This window comes from Macrobrachium rosenbergii, chromosome 36 (assembly GCF_040412425.1).
Source record: "Macrobrachium rosenbergii isolate ZJJX-2024 chromosome 36, ASM4041242v1, whole genome shotgun sequence".
Lineage (NCBI taxonomy): Eukaryota > Metazoa > Arthropoda > Malacostraca > Decapoda > Palaemonidae > Macrobrachium > Macrobrachium rosenbergii.
Window position 1 is genome coordinate 26,669,702 of NC_089776.1, and position 11,944 is coordinate 26,681,645.

Sequence of the window (11,944 nt, forward strand, 5' to 3'; positions counted from 1 at the left end):
AATAATTTGCGGTCACCTGTGTCCAATGTTGAATCACGTCAATGAATTTACTTTGATTTTGTGATTCAAAAGTCTTCAACGGGCCGTGCATAGAATATAGTTTCTAATAATAGACGACCAGGTTATGGTTTTTTAAGGAGGTTCTTATAAAACCATAAAAAAACTATGAATCTGAAAAACCTGTGATTCAAAAGTCTTAAACGGGCCGTGCATAGAATAATTTCTAATAACAAAAAAAATTATAACACAATACAGTAATTTTAGCTGTAAACACAAGATATAACAATGTCAGTTTTAAGCACTCTTACTTCACCTATCCACTGAAGCAAAATGTATCCTTTAAGATAAATCATTGTTTACCAACAAGAAAGTTCGTTAGATATCACTCCATGCAATCACACTGCAGAAATTCACAGTCTAGCTTATATTTATCTCAAGTAGTTATGCGAGCACCGTGAAGGCGATTACTCTAGACTCTAGAGCATCTAAGACGAGATATCTCAAAGGCTGAGTGGCAAGCACTAGAGTGAAATGGTTCTTATTGATAAAATGCACATGTCTGTTGAGTGGTCTAATCTTTGTAATATTTAAGCACTACTTTTCAAGATGACAGAAGTATGGCACGTCAAAAGTTCAATAACAACGATGAACAAATTTTGGTTTTTAGTCACTTGACATCAGTAAGTATTAAAATCTTAAATTAGGTTACCGAGTTCAACATCACGTAGCCTTGGAGATTGATGAAAGAAGTATGTTTTATTTGAGGAAAGCGATACTGATGAGGAGTAAGAGAGTTCTAAGTGTGAAAATCTACGGAAGCTTGAGGTGGGTCAGCGTCTAATATTAAACGACAAATCTTTGAGAAGCCTAGGAACGACAGAGGGGTCATGTAGCAAAGAAATCTTGACATTTTCTTCTGTAGCTTTTCATTGATGCAACAGCTACTCACTCCATGATAGGAATTTTCCAATGTAAACAAGAACTGTTATTTTATTTTCATATATATATATATATATATATATATATATATATATATATATATATACATACATACTGTATATATATATATATATATATATATATATATATATATATATATATATATATATATATATATTACAGTAAGAGTATATATATCAAAGGAGTATTCCAGACATGAATCACTGTTACAATCATTAAAAACAGGATTCCAGATGGATGAAACAAGTAATGAAACAAAATGCTGAGAGACAGAGAGGCATTATATATATATATATATATATATATATATATATATATATATATATATATATATATATATATATATATATATATATATATATATATATATATATATATATATATATATATATATATATATATATATATATATATATATATATATATATATATATATCTGGAAGTGAACCGCCTCAAATGAGACAAAGGCGTATTATGAAAGGAAATGTATCCCAGGATATCCCTTTGGCAACGAGCACAGTCTAACTCCGAAGAGGCATAGCAAATACTCGCATCATCAAGGAGATAACCCTTCGACGTAATGTTCCTGATAAGAGCGTGGCTTGGGGGGTATATATACGACTCGCTCACGTCTTGAATCTCACAGACAGAAGCGCTTAGAAATCAAACCTCAGAAGATCTTTTCCCTGACTCGGAATTTCTGTAAGATTTCAGTCTCACTGTCTTGAAAATGATCCAGGAATTATCTGCCTGCAAAATGCTACACCCAGCTCAAGTTGTCCAGGATCGGACTAAACACCATACCTTCCACGGTAAGACTAATTTCACTGTTTTATTTGAGATATTTTCATGTTTTGCCTTTTATAGTATTTATGAAATATTTTTATTTACGTTTTACTTCCACTTTTCTCTTATTTCGTCCCTTCTTTGATGTTGAAGAGTGGCGCAAATATTTCTCTAAATAAAATAATTCCGGTAATAATTGTGACTGTTTCTCCAGAACCACGAACAGTGTTGATCAGATTCAGAAAATGTCCTGCTTATTTTTTAAACACCCTCATCCATCTCTTTCCTTCAATGGAATTCAATACCAAAAGATGTCCTTGCTACATGGACCTCATTAGCTGACCAGCACAATAATATTACTATTGTATTTTAATTCCCACTACAGATGAAGCGAAGAGCCGCACATGCTCCTCCGAGAGTGATCGAAGCCTCCGGAGCGACAGGGGACGAAGCAGTAGTTTCACCTGTCCGAGGAGGGACGAAATGACTCATCATCACCACCACAGCAAGAACACGAAGTCAGACAAGAAATCTCACAAGAAGCATAATGCGATTGACAGCGATTTCGTGACTTACTTCATCTGCCGTCGACCATGAGAAGACGCACATTCTTCTCTCTCTCTCTCTCTCTCTCTCTCTCTCTCTCTCTCGTATTCACTGCTTTTCGATCATAATAATTTATGCTTTACGTGTATAATTTAAGTAACTTATCATCATCAAATGGTTTCATGTTCCATTAACCTAATTTATATAACCTGTCAATTTCATCGGGAATAAAGGTCAATATAATCTGAAATATGAATTTCTTTTACACCTTCGCAACATCACAAATCACATATTCCACAGCCTGCTTAGAATCCTTGTATAAATGATCTTAAAAAATAAATAAGTAAAACGATGGTAATCGAAGAAAGAAAATATTAACTTGAACATGCCTTCTGAATTCAACTACTTTTTTTACTATCTGAAATACAAGAAAACACAGACTTTGTACTTAATAAAAATCTTAAAAGTTACGTTAAAGTATTTTATATGATAGTTCCTATGGTATCTTTATAATGGTGAATATCGTGCAGTCTGGTCCAAGTCATGAAAAATAACTAACTTGGGAAAAATTACCAAGAGGCGAGGTCTCTGGATACGGATGGTCGGGGAGGGCCGAAGTGTTGCTTATGAAAGAGGGAATCTTGTTTGATGGAACAACATTAAGTAGCAACGGCAGATGGCGTCAAAGTAGCAGCACTAAGATATAATTTTAGAAATTTAGCAGTTTTCGCCAATTTTTGTTTACATTTTAGATGACGTTATTGGATTCAATATAATGTAGCCTTATAGATCGCTGAAACCAGCGTGCTTTATATCCAGGATTTCTATTCTCTGTAAGAAAGGACCTTCAGAGAGCAGAAGGATACCAGCGGAGAATGAAAAAGTTTACAAAGGAGTCTATACTTCCGAATGGTGACCTATAACCTCAGGTCAAATCCTTGCTTGCGAATGGTGACTTATAACCTCAGGTCAAATCCTTGCTTGCGAATGGTGACCTATAACCTCAGGTCAAATCCTTGCTTGCGAATGGTGACTTATAACCTCAGGTCAAATCCTTGCTTGCGAATGGTGACCTATAACCTCAGGTCAAATCCTTGCTTGCGAATGGTGACCTATAACCTCAGGCCAAATCCTTGCTTGGGAATGGTGACTTATAACCTCAGGTCAAATCCTTGCTTGCGAATGGTGACCTATAACCTCAGGTCAAATCCTTGCTTGCAAATGGTGACCTATAACCTCAGGTCAAATCCTTGCTTGCGAATGGTGACCTATAACCTCAGGTCAAATCCTTGCTTGCAAATGGTGACCTATAACCTCAGGTCAAATCCTTGCTTGCGAATGGTGACCTATAACCTCAGGTCAAGTCCTTGCTTGCGAATGGTGACCTATAACCTCAAGTCAAATCCTTGCTTGCGAATGGTGACCTATAACCTCAAGTCAAATCCTTGCTTGCGAATGGTGACCTATAACCTCAAGTCAAATCCTTGCTTGCGAATGGTGACCTATAACCTCAAGTCAAATCCTTGCTTGCGAATGGTGACCTATAACCTCAAGTCAAATCCTTGCTTGCGAATGGTGACCTATAACCTCAGGTCAAATCCTTGAAATAACCCTGGCTAATAAAGGAAAATACACTTCCTATATTCCGTTCTTGGGTCTTGTTTCAGCTTGAAGACATATGAATGCAATACTTGTATAGCATTGATTCTTTGCATTATAGAAAGAAACGTTATTAAAGTGTTATGGAAATAACTGAAAAGAAGTGGCGCTGATAATTTTAACGATTGATGCTGATGGAGACAATTGAGTCAAAATTCTTAAGAAAAAATGAAAGAATGAATGAAGTAAATATCTGGTGCATAAGAAAAATGAAGAAAATCACGAATCTTGAATATTACTACTACTACTACTACTACTACTACTACTAATAATAATAATAATATAATAATAATAATAATAATAATAATAATAATAATAATAATAATAATAATAATAATACATTTTCTTTAGACAAGCAAACATTGTAAACATAATAAGATATTTATTTATATTATTAGTAAAGTTATACGATATCTTTTTCTGAGTAAAAAATTATTACTAACAAAGACGTTTGTGAGGTCTGAAGTTTACTTGTTGCTAATTTGGGACTTACTTTATGGAGAGTCTTCTGCAGACTCAAAGACAGTTTTTTATTATTATTAAACGACAAAGGACGAAACAAGCCTTAAAAATAAAAATCTCCAGGAAGTAGATAAATGTGACATTTTCAGGATTTTTATTATTTGCATAATATTCCTTTTCGCTTTTCCCTTGTGTACGAGAAGATAATGGTTATATAGACAGACAGACACACACATATGTATGGTATATATAAATACATATATACATATATATACATACATACATACATACATACATACATACATACATACATACATACATACATACATACATATATATATATATATATATATATATATATATACATATATATATATGTATATATATATATATAATAATGCAAAATGTGTGTCGTGTGTTTTGCATGTATACGAAGTCTGGAATATATTTAACTTGAAATACTTACTGGCTCAAAGTATCTTTTAATTTCATTAACATGGGGAAACAGTATATCTGAATATATTTTAAGTTGCAAACCCTTTTCCTCTTTTTTCCGGTTTCATTTAGATTCGTCCGGTATCACGGAAGAAATATGAATCTTTAATCGAAAGACGAAAAAATGACAATATTCTATATTTTTTTGTCGCTCATTCAATCAAACACTGATTAGATACTTCTGAACCTTAACACAGCACAAGCCCTCAGTGAGAAGACGCAAAAGATCTCCTAATCTGTGCTTGTGATAAGAGATCACTTAACGATGGCAGATAGAGCAGCCGAGACGATGAAATCAGTGCAGTCGTCTTACTGAAAGCCCTGATAAGTGATATTGAACTTATTCTCTTAGCAGGCCATTATCATCAGGACTGAAACGGCAATGAGGGCTAGAGGAAGATTTATTTCCTGTTTATATAATTCAAATTCACCATCACTTGAAGTTCATTAAAGAACTCTACAATCCTCAAAGTTATGTGGGTACTTCTGTAACAATAATTGCTAGGCAGTGAATTCAATTTTCACTGAGAGAATGTGTACAGATATGAATATAGATTAGTAATGCTCGAATGCCAGTCAAAATTCTTGTTTACTTCCACTGGTATCATTAGTCTACTGGTGATATTGTTCGTAACGCCGTGATGCCATGAACATAATAATTCATTATTCAATAATAATGGCCAATTTTTTCTTTGTAACCTGTAAACCGATCATATCCAACCGTTAGTGTTGGAAATGATCGATATATGACTAAAGACTTGAGCTTCAGATCCATGATAACCCCCGTTAGCGTTAAGTGTAACCAAAGATTTTCCAAAAGACAAGTTGGAGGAAGAAGCTAACCACCGTTAACGTTCAGTGTGACCAAAGAACCAACCGAGGATTTAAGTTGGAGATAGATGATAACCACCGCTAAAGTTAAGTATGACTATAAGACTTAAGCTGTAGACCGATGCTAACCACTGGTAACCTTAAGCGTGAGCAAAGACTTGACCCGTAACTTAACTAGCTCTAACGTCAAGTGTAACCACAGACTTGACGAAAGATTTATGCTGGAGACCGATGATAACCACCATTAGCATTAAGTGTAACCAAAGACTTGACCTAAGACTTCTGCTGCAGACCATTGAGAACCACCATTGGCATCACATGCGACCGAAGAATTTCAGTTTCAGTCTCATAATAATCCAGTAGTTAACGTTATTTATGACAAAATACTTAACCAAAGACAAGAGGTCAACCGATGATAACACCGTTAGTATTATAATATGTGACCAGATAAGTGTGTGCAGATAGATGATAATTACAATTAGCATTATATTTTACCAAATAATCAAATTGTGGGCTACAGTACACCAATGACATCCACCATTAATATTATACGACCAAATGCTTAAGTTGTAGACCATTGATAACCACCGTTAGTGCCATGTGACAAAATACGCAAGTTGAAATAAAGGACGAATATCACACCCTACGAATTTAGACATAACACTAATGCTGGTTATAATTAGACAGTATTATTTACTAATGAACTATGCATCAACGATCACGCACGATAATGAGGTGTCTACAAAGGGGGAGAAACTCTTACTGTTCTCAACAATTATACTGGTATGAAATTTCTAGTCTCATGTCCATCTACACCCTGACTGCAAAACACCGCAGTTAACTGTCTTTGGCCAGGAGATGCATGGGAGATTGTATCAGAAAGTGCCTAAAACGTTCCGCTACTGAGGGAATAAATATAGGCCATGCCATCTCTGAGGTGAGTGCCATGACAACTAAGCTATCAGGGCCAAGCATATCTAATGGTAAGCAATTTTCCCAGACAGGGATGACTCTGATAAAACGGTTACCAATACCTTCACCCTTAAACTGCTTAATCAAGAATGATGCTCTTATGCAGGAAACTTCTACAACATCAGCCACTTCGTACACATACATCTGAGGCTCATTATTAGCAAGTCAAACGCCCCTACACACAATGCCTTATATCTATAGCAGGAATTCACTTTCTCACTTCAGGGATGTTATTATCATTATTATTATTATTCAGATAAACCCCACCCATATGGAACAAGCCCGCAGGGGCCACTGACTTGAAATTCAAGCTTGAAAAGAATATGGTGTTCATTAGGAAGAAATAAGAGGAGGTAAAGGGAAATACAGAAAAAAGAGATCTCGCTTATTAAAAAAGAAAAAAAAAATAGATTAATATATTAATAAACAGATAAAAATGTATTAAAATGCAAGGATAATAGTACTAAGCACCTTCGTTTCGAATACTTCCTTAGCACCTTCTAGGTCTTTCCCTCCTCCCTCCCAGGACATTTTAGAATTATGCGCTCTACATCATGCTGCCATCCTCCATTTTTCACACACACACACACACACACATATGCATATACATACGAACACACATGTATATATATATGTATATATTCACATACATAAACAATGGGCTAATTCAGAGGATGTTCACTTTCTAGTTCTCAGCAACTCTTTCGTGTACAAGTTGCCAGCCCATCATAATGTTCATGTGCTAGTCCCACAGAACAAGTAAAAAATGCGTCGAAGTTTCTTAGGCCGAATCGTTTTTTTATTTTTTTTTCAGCCGGTACAGCGTACAATGAAGGCACCCGAAAATAGATCTATCTTTTGGTGGTCTCGGTATAATGCTGTATGAGCCGCGGCCCATGAAACTTTAACCACGGTCTGGTGGTGCTCTGTCCTATATAGTTGCCAGATGCATGATTATGGCTAACTTTAACCTTAAATAAAATCAAAACTACTGAGGCTAGAGAGCTGCAGTTTGGTATGCTGATAATTGGAGGGTGGGTGACCAACATACCAGTTTCAAGCCGTCTAGCCTCAGTAGTTTTAAGATCTTTGGGCGGACAGAAAAAGTGCGGAGAGACAGACAAAGCCAGCACGTTAGTTTTCTTTAACAGAAAACTAATAACAATACGCCAATCACTGTATTTGAATGGGCTCGTACTTCACAATACCCGAACACAGAGTACTAAACACCTCTATCACTAGGTACACACATCGTTGCTGGGGAACATTGTGTAGGCCAGTTTGGTCCTTATCTATATGAGTCAACACCACCGCCAGGATATGGACAACCACGCCAGGATATGGACAACCACTGCCAGGATATGGACAACCACACACGCAGGATATGGACAACCACCCGCCAGGATATGGACAACCACTGCCAGGATATGGACCACCCGCCAGGGATATGGACAACCACAGCCAGGATATGGACCGCCACTGCCAGGATATGGACAGCCACACAGCCAGGATATGGACAGCCACCGCCAGGATATGGACAACCACCGCCGGGATATGGACAACCACCGCCAGGATATGGACAACCACGCAGGATATGGACAACCACCGCCAGGATATGGACAACCACAGCGGATATGGACAACCACCGCCGGGATATGGACAACCACAGCCGGGATATGGACAACCACGCATGCCAGGATATGGACAACCACCGCCAGGATATGGACAGCCACCGCCAGGATATGGACAACCACCGCCGGGATATGGACAACCACCGCCGGGATATGGACAACCCGCACCGGGATATGGACAACCACCGCCAGGATATGGACAACCACCGCCGGGATATGGACAACCACCGCCAGGATATGGACAACCACACGCCGGGATATGGACAACCACGCCAGGATATGGACAGCCACCGCCAGGATATGGACAACCACCGCCGGGATATATGGACAACCACCGCCAGGATATGGACCAACCACTGCCAGGATATGGACCCAGCCACAGCCGGGATATGGACCAGCCACCGCCAGGATATGGACAAAGCCACTGCCCGGGATATGGACAGCCACACGCCAGGATGTGGATGCTCCCCGCCAGGATATGGACAACCACTGCCAGGATGTGGACAACCACCGCCAGGATATGGACAACACCGCCAGGATATGGACAACCACTGCCGGGACCATGAACCAACCACACTTAGGATATGGACAACCACCGCCAGGATATGGACAACCACCGCCAGGATATGGACAACCACGCCAGGATATGGACAACCACACTTGGATATGGACAACCACACGCCAGGATATGGACAACCACACGCCCGGGATATGGATGGCAACAATGGAAGGGAAGCTCATAGCTATGGAAATGGAGATTTTGAAACAAGAAAATATGTGCTTAAGAACAATAGTGGCCAAACTTTTCAGACGCAAAAAGCGTACACCAATTTCACAACAACCTAGTCCTGAACAGCTACCTCACCCATTTGCACAACCACCTCAAGAACAACCACCGCCAGGATATGGACAACCACCGCCAGGATATGGACAACCGCCTCCAATGCATGGACAACCACTTCAAGGATATGGACAACCGCCTCCAATGCATGGACAACCACTTCAAGGATATGGACAACCGCCTCCAATGCATGGACAACCACTTCAAGGATATGGACAACAGCCTCCAAGGCATGGACAACCACTTCAAGGATATGGACAACTGCCTCCAAGGCATGGACAACCACTTCAAGGATATGGACAACCCTCCAAGGCATGGACAACCACTTCAAGATATTTACAACCACCTCCAAGGCGTGGACAACCGCTTCAAGGATATGGACAACCGCCTCTAAGGCATGGACAACCACTTCAAGGATATGGACAACCGCCTCCAAGGCATGGACAACCACTTCAAGGATATGGACAACCGCCTCCAATGCATGGACAACCACTTCAAGGACATGGACAACAGCCTCCAAGGCATGGACACCCACTTCAAGGACATGGACAACAGCCTCCAAGGCATGGACAACCACTTCAAGGACATGGACAACAGCCTCCAAGGCATGGACAACCACTTCAAGGATATGGACAACAGCCTCCAAGGCATGGACAACCACTTCAAGGATATGGACAACAGCCTCCAAGGCATGGACAACCACTTCAAGGATATGGACAACAGCCTCCAAGGCATGGACAACCACTTCAAGGACATGGACAACAGCCTCCAAGGCAAGGACAACCACTTCAAGGATATGGACAACAGCCTCCAAGACATGGACAACCACTTCAAGGATATGGACAACCGCCTCCAAGGCCTGGACAACCACTTCCATGATATGGACAACCGCCTCCAAGGCCTGGACAACCACTTCCATGATATGGACAACCGCCTCCAAGGCGTGGACAACCACTTCTAGGATATGGGGAAATTCTAGACAACAAGAACAATGGGAAAATCCATATGGTGAATGGGAAAATTATAGACAACAAGAATAATGGGAAAATCCATATGGTGAATGGGGAAGTTCTACACAACAGGATATATGGGAAAACCTTCCATATGATGAATGGGTTCCACCATATATGGGTGACTCTGATAGGAACATTTCATCAGAAAGTCATCAATACTAGGATCAGTGTGGGCAGCACTTGGGCGGCCAACTGTTCACAAGGGTGTTTCACCAGGAGGGTAAATGTGGTGGGCATTTACCTCACTGGGAAACACTTAAGCCAACAGTTAAACCACCCTTGATTGCTTCTGAAGAAGCAATGTGGGCAGTTCTAGGTGGCCAACTGTTGACCAAGGGTGTTTCACCAGGAGGGGTAAATGGTGGGCATTTACTCCACTGGGGAAACACTTAAATAACAGTTAAATCATCACTGATTGCTTCTGAAGAAGAATGTGGGCACCCCCTGGGCAACCTACTGTTGGCCAAGGGTGTTTCACCAGGAAGGGTAAATGTGGTGGGCATTTACTCTACTGGGGAAACACTTAAGCCAACAGTTAAATCACCATTGATTGCTTCTGAAGAAACAATGTGGGAAGCCCTTGGGCAACCTATGTGGGCCAAGGGTGTTTCACCAGGAGGGGTAAATGTGGTGGGCATTTACCTCACTGGGGAAACACTTGGCCAACAGTTAAATCACCATTGATTGCTTCTGGAAGAAGCAATGTGGGCAGATCTAGGGCGGCCAACTGTTGACCAAGGGTGTTTTCACCAGGAGGGGTAAATGTGGTGGGCATTTACTCCACTGGGGAAACACTTAAGCCAACAGTTAAATCACCATTGATTGCTTCTGAAGAAACAATGTGGGAAGCACTTGGGCTACCTACTGTTGGCCAAGGGTGTTTCACCAGGAAGGGTAAATGTGGTGGGCATTTACTCCACTGGGGAAACACTTAAGCCAACAGTTAAATCACCACTGATTGCTTCTGAAGAAGCAATGTGGGAAGCCCTTGGGCGACCTACTGTTGACCAAGGGTGTTTCACCAGGAGGGGTAAATGTGGTGGGCATTTACTCCGATGGGGAAACACTTAAGCCGATAGTTAAATCACCATTGATTGCTTCTGAAGAAGCAATGTGGGCAGCCCTTGGGCGACCTACTGTTGGCCAAGGGTGTTTCACCAGGAGGGGTAAATGTGGTGGGCATTTATTCCACTGGGGAAACACTTAAGCCAACAGTTAAATCACCATTGATTGCATCTGAAGAAGCAATGTGGGCACCCCCTTGACCTACTGTTGACCAAGGGTGTTTCACCAGGAGGGGTAAATGTGGTGGGCATTTACTCCACTGGGGAAACACTTAAGCCAACAGTTAAATCACCATTGATTGCTTCTGAAGAAACAATGTAAGGAAGCCCTTGGGCGACCTACTGTTATAAGGGTGTTTCACCAGGAGGTAAATGTGGTGGGCATTTACCTCACTGGGGAAACACTTAAGCCAACAGTTAAATCACTGATGATTGCTTCTGAAGAAGCAATGTGGGCAGATCTAGGCGGCCAACTGTTGACCAGGGTGTTTCACCAGGAGGGGTAAATGTGGTGGGCATTTACTCCACTGGGGAAACACTTAAGCCAACAGTTAAATCACCATTGATTGCATCTGAAGAAGCAATGTGGGCACCCCTTGGGCGACCTACTGTTGACCAAGGGTGTTTCACCAGGAGGGGTAAATGTGGTGGGCATTTATTCCACTGGGGAAACACTTAAGCCAA

At 40.4% G+C, this 11,944-nt stretch overlaps 1 protein-coding gene and 1 long non-coding RNA gene across 2 annotated transcripts; both read left to right on the top strand.

The window, feature by feature from the left end:
• Window positions 1-1,614: 1,614 nt before the first annotated feature.
• On the top strand, window positions 1,615-2,542 carry LOC136856511 (uncharacterized). Its single transcript, XR_010858372.1, has 2 exons — window positions 1,615-1,772; window positions 2,132-2,542. It is a non-coding gene; the product is annotated as an uncharacterized lncRNA (long non-coding RNA).
• Window positions 2,543-3,201: 659 nt separating this feature from the next.
• Window positions 3,202-3,897, top strand: LOC136824976 (uncharacterized). The gene has a single exon (XM_067080962.1). The coding sequence runs from the start codon at window positions 3,202-3,204 to the stop codon at window positions 3,895-3,897; it is 696 nt and encodes a 231-aa protein (XP_066937063.1).
• Window positions 3,898-11,944: the final 8,047 nt, after the last annotated feature.

What these genes read in the sequence shown, in the direction of transcription:
- LOC136824976 (XM_067080962.1), top strand. Translation starts at nt 3,202, where the DNA reads ATGGTGACCTATAACCTCAGGTCAAATCCTTGCTTGCGAATGGTGACT.